This window comes from Podarcis vaucheri (assembly GCF_965113315.1).
Source record: "Podarcis vaucheri genome assembly, chromosome: 14".
Taxonomy (NCBI): Eukaryota; Metazoa; Chordata; class Lepidosauria; order Squamata; family Lacertidae; genus Podarcis; species Podarcis vaucheri.
The window spans coordinates 21,250,264-21,278,203 of record NC_138752.1 but is presented as its reverse complement, the minus strand read 5'-3'; the positions used below and the strand labels follow the sequence as shown (position 1 = coordinate 21,278,203).

The 27,940-nt window shown below is 46.4% G+C and overlaps 1 protein-coding gene across 2 annotated transcripts in view; it reads right to left on the bottom strand.

The window, feature by feature from the left end:
• KLHL25 (kelch like family member 25) overlaps nucleotides 1-26,934 on the bottom strand; it is a 31,876-nt gene extending 4,942 nt beyond the window's left edge. The window contains exons 1-2 of one of the 2 annotated variants that reach the window (XR_014213412.1): nucleotides 26,748-26,934; nucleotides 2,803-4,745 (exon numbers count right to left, since the gene is read on the bottom strand). Coding sequence is in view for 1 of the 2 variants with exons in the window: in XM_082198530.1 (XP_082054656.1) it covers nucleotides 2,959-4,728 (1,770 nt within the window). In the remaining variant the exon portion in view is untranslated. The remainder of the gene's footprint in view (nucleotides 1-2,802; nucleotides 4,746-26,747) is intronic. The other variant, XM_082198530.1, reaches the window with a different exon arrangement.
• Nucleotides 26,935-27,940: the final 1,006 nt, after the last annotated feature.

Sequence of the window (27,940 nt, the reverse complement as noted above, 5' to 3'; positions counted from 1 at the left end):
GGGTACTGGCAAGTGCTGATCCAATTCATGCAGCAGCTCCTGGAGGACAGAAGGTAGGGAGAAGTTGAATGGATGAATGCTTGCTGGTACTACAAGGAACTCAAGCCCTTAGGAAGCCAATTTGTCAGGGAGAATGCCAGTTAAGGCAGAAGTTTGAAAACTCCAATCTGTCCCCACCGCAGCAGCAAGAACTTCCAGCAGGGAGCTTCCTGCTCATCTCTGGCTCAGATTTACAAACCTCCAAGTAAGATCTTGAAAGGTTAGGACAACCTTCCCAGCCTGGTGACGTCCAGATGTTTTCAACTACAACTCCCAATAGCTACTGGCCACACTGGCCTGGTCTGATGAGAGTCGTAGTCTGAAAAATGGTGGAGGTCCCTTTATTGAGAAAGTGTGATTTAAGAGTTGCATATCTTTTCACAACAACATTTTGCTTTGAAATGGAGGCCCTCTCCTTTGCAAAAAAAGGTAGAGGCATCCTATCTGACTCTGCCGATATCATTCCTGCCCCAGTACTAATTGCAGGGGACAAGCTCTGTTTGTGAAAACATACTGGGCAAAGAAGAGAATCTGGGCCCTTCCCGTCTTGCTAGATTGCAACTCCATCATGGATGAAGGCTGACTGCACTCGCTGGGGCTGATGGGAGTTGGTGTCAAGCAACATCTAAAGGGCCAAAGGTTTCCCCATCACTGACATTAAAGGTATGTGTGTGCGTGTATATACATGTAAACGGTAAAGAAACAGAAGTATATATTTCAGCAAACACTTCATCACTGTTTTTCTAGCTGTTTCAACTTTGATTTTTCACTGCTCTTTGGCACAGGTTTTGCTGCTAAACTACAGAGCACATTGGGGACACAACAGTTTTGCTTATAAAAAGCCCAAGAACCTGTTTGTCAGCAGAGGTAGCCTGAAATCCCCAGTAAAATCTGGCTCAAACATTTAAGGTGTAAAACTATCTCATTCTCAACCCTTTTAGGGCAGAGTATCCCCTGGTGCTGTGGGTTAAACCACAGAGCCTAGGACTTGCCGATCAGAAGGTCAGTGGTTCGAATCCCCGTGATGGGGTGACCTCCCATTGCTCGGTCCCTGCTCTTGCCCACCTAGCAGTTCGAAAGCACATCAAAGTGCAAGTAGATAAATAGGTACTGCTCCGGTGGGAAGGTAAACGGTGAGTCCATGAGCTGCTCTGGTTTGCCAGAAGCAGCTTAGTCATGCTGGCCACATGACCCGGAAGCTGTATGCCGGCTCCCTTGGCCAATAAAGCGAGATGAGCGCCGCAACCCCAGAGTCGGCCACGACTGGACCTAATGGTCAGGGGTCCCTTTACCTTTATTCCCTTGAAGGTGGCTTGAAAACATTGGCAGTTTGCTGTTCAGGAGACTTCCCATTCTGGGACCTGATGTTATTGTTATTGAGAGACAGTGCAGGGACAGAAGGAAAGGATAATTACAAGCTAATATGTATTGGTATGTGAGAGCATTTTGTGACAACTTATACCCAGCTGAAACAGCTTTCCTGGTGGAAACCTCTTTCTGTTAAGAATGGCGAAAGCTTGGGTCTTTTTCTTATGGGGAAGAAAACCACCAGCCATTATCCTCAGCTGCTGCTGATACAAGCATCCTGGCCCTTCACTACGTGGGACGCAGCTGCATGGCAGGCCCATAAAATTAATCTCCAGTGTGAAAGCAGCTCTTAAGGGGAAGCCCTGTAACCTGAGCTGGAGAAAAGATGGACTCCTCAATGCATTCTGCAGCAGTATTTAATAGCTTAGCGGCAGTTAATTAGATGCTGAAGTGGCTGTGTCAGTTGTCAGGCAGTGCGGCATGGAGGGGAGGGAGTGGGAAGGGGCAGCAATGGGGTGTGAAAGGACTGGAGGCTGGAACTGGGGGAAACACAGGTCAGTCCCATAGCAGCAGCAAGCAGCTGCTTCATGGCAGAGCAGACCTCTTCTTTCTGTGTTAGAACCCCAAAGAGGACAGCAAGCTTAACCAGGCCTTCTCAAGCTCGTTGATCTGGTTGATTCATAGGACAGTCCTTGATGGAAGGCAGTTCTGGTCTATTTAAGGCTTTGTAAGTCAAAACGAGCACTTTGAATTGGGCCCAGGTACCACTTGGCAGCCAGTGCAGCTGGCCAGGAGTGGCGTCCTATGCTCAAAACATCTTGCCTCGGTGAGTAACCCGGCTGCTGAATTCTGAAACGGCTGAAGTTTATGAACCATCTTCAGTGGCAGCCTAACATGCAATGTGTTGCATTAATCCAACTCGGGGCTCAGCTACACTGGGAAAGAAACCACGTTTTGAATGCGTTATAAACATGCAACACTAGATGGTACTGGAGGGTAAAAAATAAATAAATCTACACAATTTTCCATAGCGTTTTTCTTTTCTTTTCTGACTTATTTATAGCGGGGTTTTCCCGTGTGTAGACTCAGCCCTAGATGTTACCAGACGGCAGAAGTTAGGCTATCCCTGTCCAGATAGGTAGGTGTGCAGCTAGGCTACCAGCCAAAGCTGATGGAAAGTGCTCTGTGGCAACAAGCCAACTGAGCCTCAAGCCACAGCAAAGAAGTGTAACCCCCTCAAGAGCTGGCAATCACTAGGGCATTTTTATTTCTGCTTGGAATGCTTTCAGCACAGTTCCCATCCACCCCACAAAAAAGTCTCTAGTTGTTGCTTTTATAAACTCACCCTAGAAAAGTTGAAGGCCTGTATAATTTTTCTTAAAACAACAAAACTCAAAAATAAATGAATAAATGTTTGTCATGGTACCAGAGCAAAGACGCCATCAAAATACACACCTTTGCAGGGTTGTCACATCTTTTATATTTGTTAAGCTTCTGGGGTTCCTGTCTAGAAGTCCATGCAAAAGAGGAATCTGCAGGCATCAGCAGAAACTTCCGTTAAGATACCTTACCTCCTCAAGCTCCTCAGTTCTCTCCTGCAGACTGTGTGCCTCAAGCCGGTAAGTGTTTCCAAGTGCTAACAAACGCTGTTGGGATGAGAGAGTAAGGCACAGTGGTAATGCAGTTCCAGGTGTCTGAGGTCGGGTCGTAACAATCCAGCGTCTTGCACCTCTGGGTCCCAAAGTAGCCACCCACCACATAAAGCTTGTTCCCAGAGGCCAAAGCGTGGCAGGACATCCGCTTGGCCGTCATGTCCCCAATCCGCGTCCACTGGTCTGTTTCACAGTCAAAGCGGTAGGCGGAGGCCGCCGTATACTCCGTGTCTCCACCCATGATAAAGATCTGGCTACCCAGGACAGCGCCCGCCGTGTAGCGCCAGGGCTGGGGGCACTGGGCTTTGATGGTCCACCGGTTCTCCAGCGGGTCGTAGCACTGGACTTTGGACACCATGTCGCGGTGGATGCTGGTCCCACCAAAGACGTAGAGCTTCAGCCTTGCGCTGACGACGGCCGCGTTGCTGACGCCATCCCTCAAAGGGGCCACCATGGTCCATTTGTTGGCGAGAGGGTCGTACTTCTCCACCTGCTTCAGTGAAACTGAAGGAGAAGCTGGGAAAACCCCGGCCACCGCGGTGTGTCCACCGACGACGTAGAGGCAGTTTTCCAGTTCGGCTGACCCATGTCCAAACCGAGCGATAAGCATTGGGGCAGCTTTGGACCACTCCTCGTTCACTGTGTCGTAGACCCAGACATCCTTGGAGACCCCGTTTTCGGAGCCCCTGCCTCCAGTGATGTAGACTTTGCAGCCAATGGCGCAGGCGCTGAACTCTTTTCGAGGGCTGGGGAGGTCAGCTTTGGGGATGATCTCTTTCGCCTTGTGGTCTACTTGGTAAACCTTGTCACACATAAACGTCTGGCCCCCTAAGATGAGCAAAGTGTGCCCAGCCTTCCGAGGCCTGGCACAGGGGCTGGTGACCACCCCATCGTTCTGCAAGATCTTCTTTTTGCACCAAAGAGCTTCATCCATGATTTGCTTGTTCTGGTCTTCCGCCGTGATCAGCTCCTCGTAGGTCATGGCTTCCTTCAGGCACTCGGAAGGCAGCAAGGCCAGTCGCACGTGCTTCAACATCTCTGGGAGGAAAGACTTCCTCTTGTCCAAGTCATGTTTCACCCACTGCATGACTGCCTTGAAGACCTTCTCCTCATCCTCAATTTCCAGCTCGTCACTGGAAATCAAGTCCAGCAGGGTGTCCTTGGAGAGGTTATTGAAATCTTCGTTTCTGTGGACTGTCTCAAAGTTGACCAAGCACATCCTCCAAGAAAGCTCATAGAGCCTCTTGCACTGGTGAGCATCTGAAAGGACCATCATGCCCAGACAGTTGGAAGGGTGCAGGTTCTTCTCAAGGAACTCGGCAGCTGCATCCCTGATGTCCTGGAACTGCAACATGTCCCCTGCTTCCAGGAGGGACTCTGCATTCTCCTCGTTGATTATGATCTTGGAGGAGTAAGCATAGTCCAACAGCAGCTCCAACACCTCTGGGTGCAGGCTATCGTCGAAATTCACCTTGTCGCCCAAGCTCTCGCGAAGGCCGTTGCTAAACATGGCTTCAAAGTACCTGCTGGCAGCAGCAAGCACAGCCCGGTGGCATGGAAAGGACTTATTCCCGGCCCAGAGGGTGACGTCAGTGAACTTGCAGTGCTTCCTCATGGTGTTGAGGTGAGACAGGACACAGTCCGGATGGGAGGCTTTGTGGAACAGCAAGATGTTCATTGAACCAGTGCTCGTTCGGGATTTGCGGTTTTCATGGACGCTGACTGACATGACTACTGGACTGCTATCTGTAAGAAAATGAACATAGAAATTCTGAGTTTCAGAGGAATGAATAGGTTGGCACCTGCTGCTTTTTCTCACCTGAGATCAGCAATGCAGGTCCACCGCTACAAAAACCAAGAATCATGGAGCATGAGCTATCAAGACCCAATGTGGCCGAGTGCTTAGAAAGTTCAACTAACAGTAGGGAGACCCAGTTTCAAGCCCATCCTCAGCTGGAAAATTCAGCAGACAATGTTGTACTAGTCACAGTGTCTAGTCTGCCTCACAAAGTTGTTGTGAGGATAAGGGGGGTGGGGGACACACATTTTGTACGCTACCAAGAGCCATTCAAGAAAATGAGCCAGAAACATGTATTGCATATTGCCCCAAACAGTTAAATGCAACGTTTTGTTTCCGTAGAAGTATGCCTACAGTTATGAGGCGCTGAGGGTGAGCACCTAGGAGAATGACTAAATCCATCTCCAACAGTCAAAATAAATAAAAAAATTAAAAACTTGTCCAGCAGCACCTTAGAGACCAACTAAGTATGTTCTGGGTATGTTTTTTGTGTGCATGCACACTTCTTCAGATCCAACAGTGACATCAATGAAAAGCAGCTATCTACATCATGAACAAGAGCCGAATAAAAATCTGCATTGGGGTCTGCTGCCCCTGTGAATCCTGCCACCTGAGGCGGTTGTCTCATGGGTAGGCCAGCCCTGGTTGAGGCCTTAAATCCAGCTGAACTAGGAATAAGCTTCTGAGTTGGAGATCCAGTGCAGCCTAAACTGCTTATCTCAGTTGATCTCGTCATAGGATTGCCCCGTTTGGCTAGTTATTTACTCTCTAAACCTCAATCCCCCCCATCTGCAATATGGGGGATCACAATACTGACTTAAATTAACAGAGTTGCTGCAAAGATTCCAATTAGGAAACACTTGGAATACTCGAGCGTGTTTCAAATAAAGCTTTATTATAAATCATCCTTGCTATTAAATTTATTGTTATTTTTTGCACTTTATTATATTCTTGATTTTAATTCTACTCTGATTTCCAGGAGTTACTAAATCAGAGACTGCACCCTTTTGACATGTGCTCGGCTCAGTTTTGCAATCCAAACACTGAAAAATCCTGTTAACATCATTTTCTCAATTCTAACTGTACATGAACCGTGGGGTGTCAGGAGGGATTCATTTCGCAAGAAATCATTCTTTTTTTTCAAAACAAATATGAAAATAAATGAAAATTTCACACCATTCTCCCACTGGACACTGAAGAGAAATAAATCTATACTCTGCATGCAGACAGGCGTTCGTAAGCCTGGTCAAGGGAACAGTATTTTCAGAGAAAAGGGCGCTGCGCTGCTCTTGGCTTAGCCTGGGTCTTGCTGGCTTTGAGTGCAAGAAGAAATTGCTGCAATTTGCAGGCAGGCTGTTTGGCTTCTTTATAAAACAGGTGGCTATTAGCAAGGTGCAGAGATTTGAGCCTGTGCTTCTGCACAGCCTTGTGCTCCCAATTCTGCCAGACTCATTTGCTTTGCAAAAAAACAGGTTTAAGCTCCCATCAGGGAATTGGGTAGGCCTACCTGTCTACCAACTGGTTTAAAACAAAACAAATAACTCCCAAAGCCGCCCGCCCAACTAGATGGTTATTTAGAGTGTTTTTGTATGGATATGACAGTCTTGCATCTCTTGGCAAGCTACGCCCATAGCATAACAATCTTCAGGCTAACACAACATGAGTTAATGGAACCCCATGAACAGCTGGCAAATCGACAGCTACATGTCTTGAAGCTACTCCACCGAAATTGTCCTCCATCTAGAAAGCAACCATAGCAAGGTCGCAAGGTTATTGCATTTTCACCTCACCCTACCTCCAAGAAACTGAAGGTGGTGCACACATGGAAATGTAGGAATCAGACCATGAGTTCATCTAGCTCAGTAGAGCCTACACTGACCTACAGCTGCTCTCCAGGAATTCAGGAAGGGAGACTTTCCCAGATCTACCTGGAGATTATGGGGATTGAATGTCGGGTCTTCCACATGCAGGGCAGACACTACCACAAACCTATATCCCTTCCCCCAAAAGAAAGTCCCCTCACATATACCCATAATCCTTGCAACAACTTTGTGAGGTAGGGCAGGCTCAGAAATAGTGTCTGTCCCAAGGTCACCAGGTTAGTTTCCATGGTTGACGAGGGGTTTGTGTGTCATGGTCTTTGGCCAGAACAATAAACTTATGAACTAGGACAGATGAGGGATTTGAAACTGGGTTTCTTCAATACTCCCAGTCACTACGTAACACAGGTTCAGCCTCTGAAAGCTCCACCTAAAATATTTCAGACAGCAAGGCTTGGAGAGATGTTTTTTTTTTAGTATGCATCTTTTATTTTCTATGTTAGTATGTTTTAGTGACCTACGTGTAGAAAATCGGGGTACAAATAATTCTTTGGGGGAAGCCATGACTTTCTAAGCAGGGACATGGGTGGTGCTGTGGTCTAAACCACTGGGCCTAGGGCTTGCCGAGCGGAAGGTAGGTGGTTCAAATCCCTCCGATGGGGTGAGCTCCCGTTGTTCAGTCCCTGCTCCTGCCAACCTAGCACTTTGAAAGCACGTCAAAGTGCAAGTAGATAAATAGGTACCGCTTCGGCGGGAAGGTAAATGGTGTTTCCGTGCGCTGCTCTGGTTTTGCCAGAAGCGGCTTAGTCATGCTGGCCACATGACCCAGAAATACCATCTGCAGTCAAACGTCGCCTCTCGGCCAGTAAAGCGAGATGAGCGCCGCAACCCCAGAGTTGTTTGCAACTGGACTTAACTGTCAGGGGTCCCTTACCTTTTTTAAAATGACTCTCTAAAGTAGCATAGTAGCGCTCAGTGCCGAATTTACGTATAAGCTAAACAAGGTATAGCTTAGGGCCCCACTCTCTTGGGGGCCCCAAAAAATATTAAAGGGGGAAAAATTGGATGTACATTTCCAAAATATAAGATTAAAAACAAATAAAATAAAACCTATACACAGCAACAGTGTTTTGTGTTGTGTAGGCTCCTATGATGTACTGTAAGTAATGGGCGCTGCCTGCTAGCCTGCTCCCTAAAATATCACTGGTTTCAGTTCAACAATTACTTTGATAAAATACATATTTTGTTAAGTGCAAATGGCTTTAGATACCTATTAGGTCCATAAATTACCATATAGCATATATTCAACACAAAAAAGTGACAATTTGTTGTTGACAAAGGACAGCTGGACATATAAAGGGCCCCATTACCTTCAGTAGCTTAGGGCCTCATCAAACTTAAATCTGGCCCTGGCAGCGCTTAAATGTATGGTACTGTATGAATAAAGCCCAGGTCAACAGTGCTCCCATCTCCTCTATGAAGATACGACAAATAGCAACTGCAGTCAGCTGACCATGCTCCCCCCCCCCTTCCAGGGCTTGACAAACCCTTTTGAACTCAGCCTGCAGAAATAATATTATTTTTTTCTTTAAAGGCGGCAGTGCTGGGGAGTGTTTTCCAGCCCCAGCACATTGCCAGCAGGCTGTGCTCGGTTGGTGGGTCACGAATTGCGCAGGCCCACCTGGTGGTCATTGGCTCCTGGCAAGCCAGGCCTCTCACCTGCTGTTCAGAGGTGACTCATCTGGATTCCAGACATCCTTCCACTTGCTACAACAAGGCCTTGCCAAGAGTTATTTACCCACACAAAGAATCCATCCCCAATTTGGGTTTGTTTTGCTGCAAATTGCCCACATTGCTCACTCCCGCTGACTAGGATCTAGCTCGAGGGAACAGCCTATTTCATTTTATTTTTGGCCACACATGCAAGAAATAAAGAGGAAAATTACAAAGCTAAAATCCCAGAATAATAATTGAGGGGTGGTTTCCCCTCCCTTCCCCCCCCCTCGCCTTCCTGGTACACATTCCCAGATGATAGGTAAAGAGACTGGTGGTTTCAATTATAATGTTTCTGGGAATGGAAAGAGACTCAAATCCCTGGGGAAGAAACTTGAGGGGGGCAGGTCACTGGTGTGGGGCATAAATGGGGAGATTTCTGGACATTTCCCCAGAACAACATTCGACAGAAATGCATTGTTTCAGTAAAACTGGCAGCGTAATGAAAAAAGGCAAGATAAAAAAAGAAGGACAACTGGAAGGAATATAATGCCCATCAAATCTAACTTGCTTTTATTTTAGGTCAATACAGTATTCCTAGGAAACATGCAGTTTTTCAGGCTTGCTAAAATTACTATGTTTGCAGTGCCTTCACCCTGCCCCCCACAGCAAATATAAATAATGTAAGGGAAGTGTTTGCTATAGAGGTCAAATACCTTAAAATATTTACAAGTAAAGCTTTGAATTTGTTTGCTTATAAAATTTAAACTGCATGCATCATGCTTTATTGAATTTCCCACCACCAATTAAATATTTCAATTCAGCTCCTTCTCTAGCTATCGGGAGAGTTTTCCAGAAACACAAGGAAAAAAGGAGCATTGCGTAAGTATTCCTTTCCTGCTCACCTAGAGGTAACTTTCACTCCTTTACAGGTGACCAGCTGAGTGTTATTTGAACAAGCCTGGCTCTATGTGCAATGTACATTATTGCAAAGCGCTTCTGGCAGGACTCTATTGGCAAGATTGAGGTTCCCGTTGCTACAGAGATAATCAAGCCCACCAGAGCTCTTGCTTCTGCTCCTGAAGGGCTGATTCCAGGGGTAACCAAGAGTCATCAAGAAGACATCAACTCTGAATTAAAAGTTTGGGGCTTAGCCCAATATTTGATGGATGTGCGCAGATGCAAGAGGTTTCAGCATCACCAAAGCAGCAACAAATGAAATATGTATGAATCTACTCAAAGGCATCAATTTAGGCATCTGTCTCCTCAGGTACCCACACAATCCAGTAAATACCTAAGCTTGTGCAGAGAAGTGAGTTAACCAACACTTTCATTTTTCCCAGCATGCAAAAGCACCCACTTAAAGCTTTCACTTTCCTGTGCTGATCCCTGAAGGCTCGGAGGATTTGAAACAATTTAAAAGAAAACACACTGTTAAACTTTGCAGAGTGGCGTACGCACTGCATACTTTTATTGCCTCTTCCCTTTAAACTAGTCTGAATCATGACGGATTTGCAGATGTGGCACTGAAGCCGCTCTGGGTGCAAAGGCATTCAGCTGATGTGACGCAAACCATTTTTACCACAGCACACCAGTGCTTAGTAATACTTGAAATTAATAGGTAAGAAGATAAAGGAACCCTGGATGGTTAAGTCCAGACAAAGGTGACTATGGGGTTGCGGTGCTCATCTCGTTTTCAGGCCAAGGGAGCCAGCGTTTGTCTACAGACTGCTTTCCAGGTCATGTGGCCAACATGACTAAACCGCTTCTGGCGCAACGGGACACTGTGACGGAAACCAGAGCGCATGGAAATGGTGCTTACCTTCCCGCCGGAGCGGTACCTATTTATCTACTTGTACTGGCGTGCTTTCGAACTGCTAGGTTGGCAGAAGCTGGGACAGAACAACGGAAGCTCACTCCATTCACAGGGATTTGAACCTCCGACCTTCTGATCGGCAAGCCCAAGAGGCTCAGTGGTTTAGACCACAGCACCACCCAGCCAATAAGTCATCTTGTCAAGCATCCTGACACCCACAGTGACTACTCAAATGCCTCCACAGCTCAGTGGTGTAGCACCTAAGTGCCACGGAAAGGGCCCACGTTCATAATTGTGTTGGGAAAGCCATACCTGTTAAAGTGGAATAAGAATGTGTTAAATGTGTGGTATGGATGCAGCCTCTGTCTTGTCAGGATTCTGTTGCTATTTAGTAGTTCACATTCCAGGCATGGGCTGCAGTGTTTGGAACATTTTAGTTTAGGGGGGGGAGTGAATATGGCATGACATAATAGAAGTTTATAAAACTGCATGGTATGGAGAAAACAAATGGAGAAAAACTTTTCTTCCACTCTTGTAATATTAGAACTTGTGGACATCCGGTGGATGTTGGAGTTCAGGACGGATAAAAGGAAGGACTTCTTCACACATTGCATAGTTAAACTATGGAACCCGTTCCCCCAGGAGGCTGTGATGGCCACCAACATGGATGGCTTTAAAAGATGGTTGGACAAATTGATGGAGAAGGTGGTTATCAATGGCTGATAGCCATAATGTCTATGCTCTACCTCCAGGCTGGAGGCAGTGATGCTTCAGAACACCAGAATGCTGGAAAACACAGAGGAGGGAAAGTGCTCTTCTGCTGTCCTGCTTGGGTCAATGTGAGCACAGGATGCTGGACTAGATGGGTCCAGCAGGCTCCTCTTGTGTTCTTACGGTTCAGGACATGAACAGCCTCTCCTGATTCAGATGTTACACAGGAAACGGAGCTTGGTATCATCAGTATATGGGTACCAGCTTGTCTCATACCTAGCAGGTTCATATCAATATTAAACAACAAAATCATCCATGGTGTCACCTGCAATTTTCTGTGGGCCAAGGCAGTTACCCAATACTACTCTTTGTAAGTACAGTGGTACCTCTGGTTAAGTATTTAATTCGTTCCGGAGGTCTGTTCTTAACCTGAAACTGTTCTTAACCTGAAGTACCACTTTAGCTAATGGGGCCTCCTGCTGCCGCCACGCCGCCGGAGCATGATTTCTGTTCTCATCCTGAAGCAAAGTTCTTAACCTGAAGCACTATTTATGGGTTAGCAGAGTCTGTAACCTGAAGCGTATGTAACCTGAAGCGTATGTAACCTGAGGTACTACTGTAGACAGAAACAAGGTTGCCCACCCCAGTTTTAAGAGAAGGGCAACTGATCTCTGCGTCATCATTTTTGGCTGCAGAACCTTGTTTTCCCCCCCATCATGCAAAGTTAAATAATTATATAAAATCTCAGTCTGTTAATCAGGCAACAACCTCATTGATGCGATCCAAGTGCTGTGTCTGGAAAAAAACAACCCTCCCGAGCCCTGGTTCCACAGCGGATTCCTAGCCAGGTGTTGACTTTGATCGATCCTTAACCACTTGATGATATTCCACCCATTGAGTTTAGTTTGCAAGAGGTGGAGTTCCCTTAATGTCTGCCCTCGTCATCCTGTGTGGCATTTAGCAGCTTCTCCTCTGGAGAGTGACTCAAGGGGCAAAGTGTTCTGTAAACACGAGAGCTAATTATTCACCTAATCTGCCAAAGATGAATATGCCGGAGTTTGAAGGCACCTGGTTCAAACTTTTGGGCAGGGATCAACAGCAAGCAAGACGCTACGTTGGGGAGCAGAGGGGGAATTTTGCTGAGGACAGCTAGAAGCAAGATGACAAATACAAATAAGATAAGGGAATAAATCCTTCTGTCAGCACTGCCTTTAATTGCCATTTCAATGCCAGCTTGCATTGTACAACTTATATGTTGTACGGGATGCACGCTAGCGCATTCAGCTAACATGCTGCAGGCACAGATCTACCTACTTGCCTCCCAGTGGGAATCCCCACCCCACCCCTGCCCCGTCTTGGGTGACTTGTGCACGGAATTCCTGTTTCATTGAATAAACACATGGGAGGAATAACCACCCTCAAACATTTCTATGCTACTTTCTATGCTACTTCACATGCTTTTCTAGCTGCAACCCTTATTACAGGTTTGGGGAATCTCGGGCCCAGGGGGCCAAATACGACCCTCAGAATTTTCTTCTGGTAACACCCCCTACACCCCTGTTTTATACTCTCCTTAAGTGGTGGGTTGCTCGGTCCCTGCTCCTGCCAACCTAGCAGTTCGAAAGCACATCAAGTACAAGTAGATAAATAGGTACCGCTCCGGCAGGAAGGTAAACGGCGTTTCCATGCACTGCTCTGGTTCACCAGAAGCGGCTTACTCATGCTGGCCACATGACCCGGAAGCTGTATGCCGGCTCCCTCGGCCTATAAAGCGAGATGAGCGCCGCAACCCCAGAGTCGTCCGCGACTGGACCTAATGGTCAGGGGTCCTTTTACCTTTTGAGTGGTGGGAATGTGTCCTTGAACTCTGACAATGCCTCTTCCTTGCTTGGATATAAGGTAAGTGTGGCTAGAAACTAGCCTATAGGTCAGTGGTGGCAAACCTATGGCACGCATGCCAGAGGGGGCATTCAGTGCCCTCTCTGTGGGCATGTGCACCGTCGCCCCAGCAGAGAGCCGGCAGAAGGCAAGGGCGGTGTGTTGAGTCCTCAGCTCAACTTGGGCAGCCAAGCAGCCACCTTCCTCCTGCTGCTGCTATGAGGCTGAGGCTTTACACACCCTCTGGCCGGGGCCAAAGGGAGGCGCTGAGCAGGGTGTTCTGGGCCCCAGCAGCCTCGCCACGCCATGATCGCCTCCCACTTACTGGCATGCTTCCTCACCGAGCTCAACCACAGCCAAGTGCAGCGGGTGAGGGTGTGCCCTGGGACACGCCGGACACCCTGCGCAGGGGCCAGTCGGGGCTGGGCGAGGGAGCAGGGAAAACACTGCTGGAATTTATTTTCTCTACAAGCTGCTCCGGCTGCTGCAGAAACAAATATTTTATCCTCACAGTGAAGATGAGTATCTCATAGAGAAGACAAACCTGGTCAAAACATATTAACTACACTTAACCTTCATGAAGGCAAACAACGGTGTTGAGAATGGGCAATTGTTGGGTTAATGAACGGCAAAAAGATCTATATGCATCTTCTCTTTCAGTGCAAACACTGACAGAGCTTGCCTAGACTTCACACAAATTCCCCAGATACAATGCAATGCAATATGGTAACCAGGTACTTCTTTCTTAAGGGCGAAGTAGGAGTCAGAGTGAGGGACGCAGGTGGCGCTGTGGGTAAAACCACAGAGCCTAGGACTTGCCGATCGCATGGTCGGTGGTTCGAATCCCTGTGGCGGGGTGAGCTCCCGTCGTTCAGTCCCAGCTCCTGCCCACCTAGCAGTTCGAAAGCACAATTAAGTGCAAGTAGATACCGTATTTTTCGCCCTATAAGACACACTTTTCCCCCTCCAAAAATGAAGGGGAAATGTGTGTGTGTCCTATGGGGCGAATGCAGGCTTTCGCTGAAGCCTGGAGAGCGAGGGGGGTCGGTGCGCACCGACCCCTCTCGCTCTCCAGGCTTCAGGAAGCTATCCACTAGCCGTGGGAGACGCAGCTCTCCCAGGGCTAGCGGAGAGCTTGCTGGCACCCAGAAGCTTGGGGCGTGCTGAGCTCTGCACGCCCCAAGCTTCGGGATTAGCGCAGGGCTCCGCTAGCCCTGGGAGAGCCACGCGGCTTTCCCACAGCTAGCGGAGACCTTGCCGGCACCCAGAAGCTTGGGGCGCGCTGAGCTCCACACGCCCCTAGCTTTGGGATTAGCGCAGCAGTCCGCTAGCCGTGGGAGAGCCGCACGGAGTCACGCGGCTCTCCCACGGCTAGCGAAGAGCTTGCCTGCACCCAGAAGCTTGGGGCGCGATGAGCTCTGCACGCCCCAAGCTTCGGGATTAGCACAGCGCACCTGGGGGAAAAATAATTTTTCCCCCTTTATTTCCCCCCAAAAAAACTAGGTGCGTCCTATGGGCCGGTGCGTCCTATGGGGCGAAAAATACGGTAAATAGGTACCGCTTTCTAGCGGGAAGGTAAACGGCGTTCCGTGTGCTGCTCTGGTGCTGGTCACGTGACCCAGAAGGGTCAGCGAACAGCGCTGGCTCCCGGCCTCTAGAGTGAGATGAGCGCACAACCCTAGAGTCTGTCAAGACTGGCCTGTATGGGCAGGGGTACCTTTACCTTTACCTTAGGAGTCAGAGTAGTGTCAGCTACTGCAGATTATGCACCAATTCAGGTTAAATTGCCTTGTTGGCACTTTGTGATAAATAAGTGGGTTTGGGGTTGCAGTTTGGGCACTCGGTCTCTAAAAGGTTTGCCATCACTGCTGTTGGGCAAAGGTCATATTTGTATCAATTGCTCCACCCTCTTTTGCCTCTGGCCCCTCTCACCACTCATGTGGCCCCTGGAAGGCTGCCGCAGAACGGAATGTGACCCTTGAGGTGGAAGAGGCTCCCGAACCTTGCCTTACGATAACCAAGGGCCTTACAGATGTTTTGGACAACTCTCAGCATCCCTAGTTAGCAAATGGGAGGCCAGAGGCTGAGAGAAACAGGCTTGCCTAAGGATTCTTTGTGAGCTCATGGCAGAGGCAAAATTCAAAGCAGGGTCTTCCTGATCCACAGCTCAGTCTTTTGGCCATCGTGCTACACCAGCTCTCTGGTGTGCCACATGTTCTTCATTTTTAACCCGCTTAGACTTTCCTGGAAATCAGGGCATTCTGAGCTTCATGTGTGCCCAATTTCAGTTTTGTGGGTAGGGTGAAATAGGGTTAGGCAAAGATGTCGATTTCAGTTTCTCATTTTTCCGTATCTTAAATTCAGTTCTCCATATCCATATGAGATTTTTTTTAAAAAAGAACTTCCAAAAATTCACAATCATTTTAATTTCTCCTAATATACACATGTTTGTATGCAATTTCCTCTAATATACTGCACTTTTATACACTAGTGTATATTTTTGTACACTTTACTTGGCTGGAGATTGGCACTGAAAAGGTCAGAGACCTGCAAATTTCAAAAGACAGCACTCTTTCAGTTCACACATGTTTCAGAAAGTGTGGATTAGGTCAAATTTTCCTTGAAATGTGAATGGAATTTCTCCCCCATCCATGCTGTGGAAGTGCCGTGATCATTTTGAGGAGTAGGAGTAAATCTCTCGATATAAACCTATAAACCTGTCTTTATAATGGAGCATAAGAACAATTGGCACCTCTGGGACATCCAAAGGTCACTGATACACCCAGCCTCCAGCTGGACATTCCCACTTGCTCCATCCCACAGAGGACCAGAGCCTTTAAGGAGGGAATCTTCCTGAAGTCAGAAACCAAATCATCTTCCTCCAGGCCTTTCTTGCAGCAACACATTTCCCCACGGGCCACTGCAGCTGGTTGGGCCTAAACAGATGTTTGTTGCTAATTACACCCTCCCAGTAAACATTTAGAAAGGGAGGAGTAAAAATAGCAACTTATACTTAGCACGAAAAGAGGGAACTGGTGGTGGCAAAACTCCCAGAAGCTGCCAAAAATGGTTTTGAAAGAAGCATCCCATCCCATTTACAAGAAAAGATATTGTACCTTTATAGGCGGGGGCTGCCAATTAATTTTAGGTAGGCAATGTCCTCAGTTCCACAAGGCTAATGCAAGACAACCGGAGAAGAGAGGGTGGCGCTCCCTTGGCCAATGCCTTACGAAAAGGCCGTCCTGGCTTACCCTTAGCAGCAAAGGGTGTTCCCCCATTTATATTTTAAGCAGCACAAGTTTGGGTGTAGCCAACCTCGCCTTCAGTCTGAGCAGCTTCCTTGGGCTCAAATGAATGCACTTTGTTAAGTTCTTTAAGGACTGCAGCCAAAGCAATGCTCTAGGTAGCCTTGTGGAACGAAGATTAAGGGACGTGGGTGGTGCTCTGGGTTAAACTACAGAGCCTAGGGCTTGCCGATCAGAAGGTCAGCGGTTCGAATCCCCGCAGTGGGGTGAGCTCCTGTTGCTCGGTCCCTGCTCCTGCCAACCTAGCAGTTCGAAAGCATGTCAAAATGCAAGTAGATAAATAGGTACCGCTCCGGCGGGAAGGTAAACGGTGTCTCTGTGCGCTGCTCTGGTTTGCCAGAAGTGGCTTAGTCATGCTGGCCACATGACCCGGAAGCTGTACGCCGGCTCCCTCGGCCAATAAAGCGAGATGAACGCCACAACCCCAGAGTCGTCCACGACTGGACCTAATGGTTAGGGGTACCTTTACCTTTACCTTTACGGAAAGAAAGAACCCCATCGAAAGAAGAATGGCTATGGAAATTGATGGACTATGCTGAAATGACGAGACTGACCGGGAAGATCAGATACCAAGAGGACAAGAAATCTAAAAGAGAATGGATTATTTTTGTAGAATACATGAAGGAACACTGTAAGCACCTAAAAACGTTAGCAGGATTGGATTAGCACTTGTAATATAATTTGGTAAAGGACATCAACAAGGAAAATTAATAGTTTGTATAAAGGTATTTAGACGTAGAAACGAGAAGAGATAAATATTGGAAACCAGGGACAGGAGTGGGGGGAAGTCCGGGGGTTAGAAGAATCCCCATAAAGATACTGGGATTGTTTGTGGTGTAATGCAAAGAATAATGTAAAAATCTTTTAAAAATAAAATTTATTTTAAAAAGATTTAGGTAGGCTTAGAAACATTTTAGAGACTGCAGTTGCTGCAGGAGCCCCAGGGATACAAAATAGATGGTGCATTTTAGTGCAGGGGTGAGAAAGCTGTTTCAGCAAGAGGGCCACACTGCCTCATGGGCAACCTTCCAGGGGCCACTGCTGGGCAGGAACAGAGGTAAAAGCACATGAAGCAATGGATGGAACTCTTGCCTTTGTGTACTAGGTTACATTCCAACCATGCAAAAATCTGAGGTTGCTGTACACATTTCTCTCTATCCAGGCAAGAAAGAAAGAAAAAGTGCTACCATAATCTCAGAATACTTCCAGACAGGAAAAAGCACTCAAGGAAGCAAAGCTGCTGAAAGAGGGGGCCTGGAAAGAAAGGGGTGTGTCCTTGGGAGAGACCCAATGGACAGAGAGACACCAGGGGGCCACATTTGGAGAACCGTCCCCGGCCTGAGAGTCATGGGAACTATAAGAAAGAATTTTCTGGCACCTTAAGCTTCCACGGGTTACGGACTAGAGTCCAATTCACTAGATGCAAGTGGATCTGATGAAGTACAGTCCACGAAACCTTGCACCATAATAAATGTCCCCCTATCTAAGGTGCCAAAATACCCTTTGTCCGTTGCACTGAAACACAAGTAATAATACCCCTCTGGAAATGGAAACAATAGTTGGGTGAGCACATTCAAAACTCTTTAGAAGAGATCTGCACCCCTGAGCTGAGCTGCTGGGGATCCTCAGGGAGGGGAAATCTTTTTGAAGGTATCTTGTACATTAGTTAAGCCCAAAATTATCTCTCTTGCTTTTCCAACATACATTGAACCATGCAAGCTTCTAGCCCAACAAGCTTGTGTGTGGACTCTCAGAAGCAAGCTTGCCCCCAAAGATAACGCATCATTACCCATTAGATTTGACTTCATTTATCAAGTACAACCACACTACTATTATCATTAAAGCTGGGAGACAGTGGAAGCAAGGAGGGGAAACCTCAATTCTGTAAGCAGAAATGCTTTTTCATGTGTGTGCAAATGAAGCATGTATTTGTACCTCTAGGGACTTTCTTTTCAAAGTTTGCTCTATTGTTGATTCAAAGTCAGGAACATTGCGCTGAAGTCTTGCTGCAATGCAGCTCCAACGCTTTGATGCCTTCAGCTTACTGAGCATTGCAAATTGCCATTGTTTTTTCGGAGGCATTAACAATGCCTAAGTCCTGTCTGGCCAATGCCCTGAAATAGCCAGGAATATCTATTTCGAAAGTATGTATTTAAACTCTAGTTTTGCTAATATAATAATCACCAGGTTTCTTTTTACTGCTGTTCTCTAGCACAAAGAACCTTTTTGCTTTGTGTTTAAGACTGGAGAGAGATCTAAGATAACTGCTGGATTTTGTTTTCAAAACCAGGGCATCAGATGTTGTGCATTTCTTCATCCAGCACAAAGCCTGGCTATTGGTCCATCTCACTCAGTCCTGTTCCCAATGACAGGCAGTGGCTTTCCAGGGTTTTAGACAAGGAGGTTTTAATAGGTCCAGGTCTAGGAACTGGACCTGGGACCATCTTCATGCAGAGCAGATGTTTGGACACTGAGCTACAATGCTAACATGAAGCTGTGCTTGCTGAGGCTGATGGGAAAACAGTCTAAAACAGTTGGAAGTCCCCAGCCTGGGAAAGGTTGGCCTATTCTAGTAAGCCAGCTACTTCTTCCCACACTCTGCCTTAAGGCCAATCGCTTTAACACCAATGTCTCCCCACCCTCCGCTTCACTTACCTCCTCCCCTCCCGCTGATGAAGCGTTCAGGATCTCAAAAGCTTAGAAGCACAGGAAGCAGCCTTATACCAATTCAGGCCATTGATCCACCCCAAACCTGTATATTCCACAGTCAGTGGCTCTTCAAACTGACTGTCAGCAGTTTTCAAACAGGAGTCTTTTCCTGCTCTTCCTAGAGATTCTGGGGATTGCACCTGAGACCTTTTGAGATGCTCAGCCACTGAGCAATGGAGGCCTTGCTCTCTGTTCTCTGATATTTGCAGTGGTCTAACTAAAGACACTACCTTACTATGGAATTTCTCAGGGGGCAGTGGTACATAGATACCTTTGCTTTTGTGTGTTTCAAGAGGCTGCAAACAAGATCTTGGTAAAGCATGAAGTTGACAGATACTCTTGATCGGAGCGGCACACAGCACTTAGGCTATGCCAAAGGCAGTGTTCGAAATTAGCCAGGCGCCAGGTCTAAACCACAGAGCCTAGGGCTTGCCAAGCAGAAGGTCAGTGGTTCGAATCCTGTTGCTCAGTCCCTGCTCCTGCCAACCAAGCAGTTCGAAAGCACGTCAAAGTGCAATAGATAAATAGGTACCACTCCAGCGGGAAGGTAAATGGCGTTTCCGTGCGCTGCTCTGGTTTTGCCAGAAGCGGCTTAGTCATGCTAGCCACATGACCTGGAAAAACTGTCTGCAGACAAATGTCGGCTCCCTCGGCCAGTAAAGTGAGATGAGTCCGCAACCACAGAGTCATCTGCAACTGGACATAACTGTCAGAGGTCCTTTACCTTTACCATGCCTGGGTGCCAGGATGGGGCCTGACGTCTCCACCATCTGGGGATCATTGGATCTGGACTGTTTTCACAAACTTAATACCCCGTCCTGTAGAATTCTATCGGTTATATTTTATCTGCACAATCAGAATGAATTCTGAAACCAAATTGCTTTTTCTGTGCAACCTGAGCAGGAGTAAAAGGTAAAGGTAAAGGTACCCCTGCCCGTACGGGCCAGTCGTGTCCAACTCTAGGGTTGTGCGCCCATCTCACTTAAGAGGCTGGGGGCCAGCGCTGTCCGGAGACACTTCCGGGTCACGTGGCCAGCGTGATGAAGCTGCTCTGGCGAGCCAGCACCAGCGCAGCACACGGAAACACCGTTTACCTTCCCGCTATAAAGCGGTACCTATTTATCTACTTGCACTTAGGGGTGCTTTCGAACTGCTAGGTGGGCAGGAGCTGGGACCGAAAGATGGGAGCTCACCCCGCGGTGGGGATTCGAACCGCTGACCATGCAATCGGCAAGTCCTAGGCACTGAGGTTTTACCCACAGCGCCACCCGCGTCTAGCAGGAGTAGCTACCGTTAAGATAAAGAGGTCAGAATAGGCCAATATATACGTGGACTCTCGCTGGATCAAGTGACTTTTCTTCTTTAAGTTCTAAAAGCTCTTAATCTAGCTCAAGGTCATCTGAACTTTAATTGGGAATCAATCAGTCCATCATCTGAAAAATAAGACTTTAGAGACATCTTGCTCCAAAACAACAAGAGGACATTCTATTTTGGCGACTGTAACCTTGGTTTTAAGAGCCATTTGGTGCCTAGCTTATATATCTGAGTTTCTAACACTGGAATGGAAAAGAGTTTGTTCCACAATATGACTCCACAGTGGTCCATAGGTTAGGAGGCCACAACACCATGCCCTCCCCCTATTTCACTCTGGCCTTCATGAACACCCCGCCTAATAAATCAAAGGCACCCATCTCTGCCTCTGGAATGAAGGGCAAAGGCAGGCTGGCCTTTGGCCGACAAATCAGAATTTAAAGCCTCTGGAAGTTTGCAAATCAGACAAGTTGCAAAAGGACTGCCCAGCATTGGCAGAAAGGGCTCCTTGGCCAGCTGAAGCAGTGCTAATTGTCACTGTGGGGATGTAAACTTGATGAGGAAAGACGCATTGATGTGATTGTGGTTAAAAGTCAAGTCGGTGGTTGTGGGCTTGGGATTGTCAGAACGGGGTCCTGTTAGGCAGCATCAGAGCAATTTAATTTACTGTTGGCAAGGGAAAGGAAGAAATGCAACTCTCCATAAACAAGCTTCAACATTTGCACTTCCAATTCACCTGCCCTTTTCCTACAGTACATCCGGCCAGCAGATTGCCAAGCATCTCTGGCAACAGTTGGAGAGATGCAACCTAAATAAATGCAAGCCTCATCTATTTGGCTTGGGATTGTCCGCAACGACTCAGATCTCCTGTTGCTTGCTGCTGGATTTTTTCCTTGTAGGCTTAAATTCTTGGCTGCTCCTGGTCTCTAATGATGTATTCTACCCGCAGGCAATCTGGTGTGTGATGTGCAATGCTGCACCTTCCGAACCATAAGATTTTCAGTTTTTAATAAAATGCAAGGCGCTAGTCCTCAGGATTGAGGGGATGCATGAATCACAAGGGCTGCCAGTCATCTAAGAACTCTGAAGGTGTACATAGTTCCAACAAGTCATTTCCCCTGGAAGGCAGAAACACAGGTACTGTTGCTTTCTCACATGTATTTGCCTGCACATCCAGATTTTAGTCAGATGCTTAGATCTGGGCCTTTTCAGCTGTGGCACCATCTCCCAGGGAGCTGCTGCTTGGTCCCCTTCTCTATTCTGTAGTGTGTTTTTGCCATCATGTGCCCTTACTTTTCTCAGGCCTTTTAAAATACGGTTTTATTCTACTGCTCTTACACTGTTTTACAGCTTTTGCAGTTTTCACAACTCAGTTTTTTTATTGTTCCATTAGAAAAAAAGGACACGGCAGACATTCTCTGCAAGCTGCCTTCTTCGGGAATACTGGCTGGAAAGATTCACCTCTTTTAAGTTAGTAGATAAAACAACAGATATGGATAAAACAGAGACACATGTCTACATTGTACTCAGGCTGCAGAACTAAATATTTTAGGCCCAAAATCTTGCTCAACTTGGGACAGAGGCTAGATTTTCAAGCACAGAGTATATACCGTTCTGCGGCACGTCCTTAATTGTAGCCTGTCCACACATTTAACCTGGTCCTGTCTATCTTGTTCCACTTGCTCCCGACTCTGATTGTTGCTTAAGAAGTTGATGAACCAGCAAATTGCTTTGGAATTATGGAGATGAGGCTCACAGTTTGTGCTTTAACTAGATTAAAGGAAGCACACTGGTGGAGAGAAGGGAGCTTTTTAGCCAGGGTGGCCCTGGTTCAGACCTCATCTCAGGCAGGAATCCATGGACTGCCTCCAGAAATTGATAGCAGCTCTCATGCTCAACCTCCCCCCCCCCCCGGTGATTTCAGAGTCGTCATGCTCGCTACCTTACAGGATCATTGTAGGGATAACTGAAAAACTATAGCCAAGTGTTAAAAACGCAGCAGTTTCAGTAATACATGCTAATCACAATTTCTTTTTTAAACAACAACCTTTTTATCCCATCTTTCAGCTCATGAGCTTATTAGCATACATATCTCTCCATCCTTCTGCCAACACACCCATTTTATTTGATTTTTTTCAAAGCCATTTATAATATTTTTAAAGATCTCTAAGCAGTATACAATAGAAAAGCAAAGACTGTCATTAAAACAGAAATGGAACAACAACCCAAAAAAACTCCAACAAAGCAGCAGCATCTTATGTTTCATGGAAAGCCTGGACAAAGAGATAAGTTTTCACAAGACAGCTAATAGTTGTTGCCTCATGTATGGCAGAGGGAAGGGCACGCCACAGACCAGGGGTAACAGCTGGAAATGCCCATTTCTGTGTCACTGCCCTATGATATTCTGTAGAGTGCTGTGCCATGAGTAGAATTTCCCTAGATGATCCAAGTCAGTGCTTCCCAAACCTGGGTCTCCAGCTGTTGTTGGACTACAACTCCCATCATCCCTTGCTAGCAGGACCAGTGGCCAGGGATGATGGGAGTTGAAGTCCAAAAAAACCACAATTGACGATCCAAGTTTGGGAAACACTGATCTAAGTGATCTTACGGGTCTATATAGGGGCAAAGAGTCTTTCAGGCAACCTGGTCCTGAATTGTTGAGGGCTTTATAGGTTAATAACAGGTACCTTAAGCATGGCCTTCTAGCTGATCATCAGCCACTGCAGTTCCTTCAGCGCAGGTGTAATATGCACATCCAGGTGTTCCACTTGACAACCTGGCCACAACATCCTATCCAAGCTGCACCTTCCAGACCATTCCCAAGGGAAGCCCCACAAAGTCCCTGCCTTTTCTCTGAGGTACGTTAGGTAGATAGGGGAGGACTGCCCCAGGTTCAGCCAGTGAGATTCATGACCAAGTGGAGACCTGAACCCTCACCATTACAACACACTGGCTCTTAGTGTGGAGACAATGCAATGTACATGTGCTTATGTACAGAGTTTACGGCTGGATGTTCCGAGCCCATACACACAAGGTTTGTTCCCATGACCAACTAAGTGTGTGTAGTTTGGGGCTGGCATTTGCCACTATGATCCCATTTCCCTCTCTATATGGGTTCCGTTTATCCAGATTAGTGTTGTTTGTGAAACCATTCCAAGCTGGCTTCAGGTCTGGACATGGCACTGAAACTACCTTGGTCACCCTGGTTGATGACATTTATCAGGAGAGAGGAGGGAGAAATGTGAACCTGCTCACCCTCTGTGATCTCTTGGTGGATTTTGATACTGTTGACCACAGTATCCCAGGTTTTGGATTCTACATGCTCTAATGGTGGAGATGAAGTGGACGAATAGACATATGATCAATGGCTTGACAACATGACAATATTAGCAACATGAGGACAAACTGCTTATGGATGCAGACTTTCACTAAATAAATATAATGATATTTGGAATGAGTTTATACAGAATATATTAGGTGGGGTTTATTTATATGTATTAAATGTATTAAGATAATAAGTTATAAACATCTTTATACTAATGTATGGTAATGTAACTGACTTCCACCCTTCTTCATTCTCACACTTTTTTTTCTCTTTTTGGTCACTATGTTTTTATAAATGAAAATCTTCTAATAAAATATAAATCACAGAAAGTCATCATGGGATCTCGTTTGTATCCAGAGGTACCACTATATTGTGTCAACCACCCTGGGACCATTCCTGCTCAGCCAAGAAATTAACAGTGTGACCTTGGGTCGGTCACAGTCTTTCAACCTAACCCAACCTCACAGGGATGTTATGAGGAGAAAATGAGGAGGAAGAGATTCATGTATGCCACCTTGTGCTACTTGGAGAAAAGGTGGTCTATTAATATGATATACCTAGACAGCATCTTAAAAAGCAGAGACATCACCTTGCCGACAAAGGTCCATATAGTTAAAGCCATGGTTTTCCCACCAGTGATGTATGGAAGTGAGAGCTGGACCATAAAGAAGGCTGATTGCCAAAGAATTGATGCTTTTGAATTATGGTGCTGGAGGAGACTCATGAGAGTCCCATGGACTCCAAGAAGATCAAACCTCTCCATTCTTAAGGAAATCAGCCCTGAGTGCTCACTGGAAGGACAGATCCTGAAGCGGAGGCTCCAATACTTTGGCCACCTCATGAGAAGAGAAGACTCCCTGGAAAAGACCCTGATGTTGGGAAAGATGGAGGGCACAAGGAGAAGGGGGCGACAGAGGACGAAATGGTTGGACAGTGTTCTCAAAGCTACCAACATGAGTTTGACCAAACTGCGGGAGGCAGTGGAAGACAGGAGTGCCTGGCATGCTCTGGTCCATGGGGTCACGAAAAGTTGGACACGACTAAACAACAGCAAGAAATAGGAGGAAGAAGCTGACATCTCATGCAATCTCCTGGTCTGGTGATAAGTGGGAAGGGAGGCAGACTGAGGTTGGTAGCTAAAGGACTAGCCCTCACTGCTTATAGGCTGCCTCCAGGATTGCAAGCAGCAAGCCCCAGTGTTGGGCACACTACTGTAAACAGGATAGGCCTTTGGTCAGATCCTGCAAGACTTGTAGGTTATTAACTGGCAATGATTCTCCAAGGTTTCAAATGTGGTTTTTGTTTTCTTTTCTTTGCCACTTCTTCTGCAAGAGGTGCTTTCTTATAAACTGGGGGTGTGTCAGAAACTGAACCTGGGCCCATCCCAACACAAGCTGCAGCACTGTGCTGGAGACAGGAGGGGATTACTGCAATGCATTGTGCACAAGGCTATCCTTAAAAAAAAAAAATGTTTGGAAACATCCACTAGTGAAAAATGTAAGAGCCCTGCAGAGGCCTCTGCATGATTTTGCTCTTGTGAGATCTCAGTGGACCCCAAAGCCACCCCAGCCTCTTCTCCTCCCTTCTCTTGCAGAGGCATCAAGGGGTGCCTGCCTGCCCAAGGGCCCCTAGGATTCCGCTGCCTGAGGCAGCTGCCTCCATCTGCCTCATGGAGGGGCCGGCATTCACCAGTGAAATTTCAGACCTAAGTTAGTCATGTTCATTAACATTAAAAAAACTATATTGGAAAATGTACTGTTGAAAAATAAATCAAGATAGCAGGGATAAAGGAATATTCCTGATGTGAGGGAAGAAGTATGTAAAAAAACAACCACAGCCTAAATAGCAAGCAATTCAAACTAAATTAGCCTGAATCAGGTGATTCTGCATACAATGGCACACAACACACACACAAAGGTTCTCTGGGTGTCACTTTCCAGACAATCATTCTTTTTTTACTAGCATGCATGCCCTCCAAAGCAAGATCCATTGTTTGCTGCTGAATAAGATTATAAACGGCTTGGCTAAGTACTGCAGGAAATGGGGGCTTTTTGCAGTAAACAGCACCCTGTGGTGACCCAAATATCACTTTCAGTGTATTTCTAGCTATATGAAATTAATGAACAAACACATCCAGTTAGCTAAGCTTCCTGCAGTCTTAGTCTCACACACATAATAGTCTGATATAGGTCACACAACATATTCTTTTCTCCCCCACCTCCATGCGTGTGTGTGTTTTATATATATATATATATTATCTCAGAAGAATTTGGACAACAAAAAAGAATGGTGATCGTGGATTTTAAAGCTGTGTCTTAGCTCAGCAGACAAAGACGACATCATTCCAGAGTGTCATATACCAGCATCAGCAGGGAAGTTAGGTATTTAATGTAGGGAAGCAGCAATCCGTGACCCTAATTAAGGTCTCCCTGGGCGTTCAAATGCACTCAAGAGAGCAGGAAAGGGTTCTGGAAATAATTATGTTGCAGTCCACATCACCTTCTAAAAGCTGTTCTGTAAAGTCTCCCTTCTCTCAAAACCACAGACACACATTAAAAGACACTCATATAGAGCACGCATCCGTCCACAATAACCCCACATTGATTTTCGGAGTATATTTTAAAACAACCAGCTCAAGAAAAAAGATGGGTGTTAATTCAACAACCAAAAAAAAGCTCAGATCCCATACTGCGAACCGTAGGCTTGTCCTGGTATTATCCTAACCTCATATGCCATCATATAACTATGTAGTAAACAAAGGAGTTGATGTTTTTTAACCCGAATCCGCAAGAAAGCGTTTCCCTTACAACACCATGACTATATATTAGAAAAGGTGTCAATGTTTTTAAGCTAGCATGCATTAAAAAAAAATTGTTTCCAGGCCAAAAGGTTTTGCATCAAAAGATAAAACAATCGGGATGGGGGTGAGAATAGAACCCACCTCTAGTTTTGAAACTCAGACAGCAACACTGATTTTGGACGCGTTGCGGGTTGTTTTTTCAAAGTCAGGGTTTTTGCACCTCCTGAACGCGCGCGCGCTCTCTCTCGCCCTCCCTGCCTTTCTGCTTATTTCCAGCATTATTTGCAAATTGCTTAAACCCTGCTCGCAAAACCCTGGCAGGCAGCAACTAGCAGAGCCCTCTCTCCGAACCCCTGACCTCTCGCGCGGACTCGTCGGAGCTGGATTGTCCAGGCTGGGCTCAGAGGTAACAGCAGTGGCCCCACTTGGATCTCGTTTGCATCCAGATCAGCGCTCTGTATGTTAACTTCTCCAGTACCGACTCTTCCCTCCGGTGTGACGCCTCTTCGCCCCCAGGAAGGATGCTTCATAAAAGAGCGCCTATCAAAAGTACAGTACTCACCTTCAAGATCTCTCCAGGATGATGGTTCACTTCGCAGATCACAGTAGATTCCTCCGCTGATTAGCACTCATGCCCTCTCCCCCGCCACTTAAAAGTAACTCATTCACATGATACAATGTAATGGGGAGGGGGGGTGATCAAAGTAACTAGTTTCCCCAAACAGGAGGTGGAGGTTGCAGCCTACGTGCAAGGCAGCCAATCAGAAGAGGGAGCATTGTGACGAGTGACCCGGCCGCGCCAATCGATGCGTCTCCTGGGAGAGAAAAGGCGAGTGGCTCAGCGCTTTGATTCACCAATCAGATGGCGGGGGAAAGATTCTTGGGTGGAGCTGTAGGATTGGTCTGAAAGTCTCCAAAGGGGCGGGGGGAAAGAAAGGAGTGCAGTACAGTACAGGCTGGTTGTTGTTGTTGTTCTCATTAAAGGCACAGGCGCCTCTAAATTAGAATAAAATATTATCAATGCTGGTTAGAGGGTAACATAAATAGGGGCTTCTATCTTGAGACGGGGGATTTAAATGGCAACATCCCCTTTAAAAAGCAGGTTTTAATTGCGTGTTTTTTATTGCATAATTCAACAGTTTTAGTCAATTTGCCCATCTGCAATCAAAACAACCCCTAAACTTAGGAAACTGCATCGACTTGCATCAGTCCCTTATTACACTTGTCTTTTTTCTCTTTTCATCCCTTCCTTCTGTTTCCCACCCCTCACGTTTTATTTATTTGTTTATTTATTACATTTACATCCTGTCTTGCTTCGGAAGAGCTGAATGTGGTATGCACACTCCTCAATTCATCCTCAAAACAACACTGTGCGGTAGGTTATTTTATTATTTATGTCATAAAATTAATACACTCCTTGATTGTTTTTTTTTAAACACACACACACACGTTAAACTAATAAAGTTACAGATAAAAAATATTACAAACAAAAATTTTAAGCATTCAAAAAATAAAATCAACCATAAACTAAAAACAGGTTAAAACACAAATCAATATTCTAAATAGTTGGCTAGACTATATAGGCTAGGCTGAGAGACAGCCCCAGTCCAATGTCATTCAGTGTGTGCTTCATGGCTGAGTGAGGATTTGAACCCTGGTCTCCCAGGTCCTACTCCAGTGCTTTAGCCACTATACTACACTGTCTCTCTGACAGACTGTCATATATCATGACAATCCTTGTTTTGCCCTTGGCAA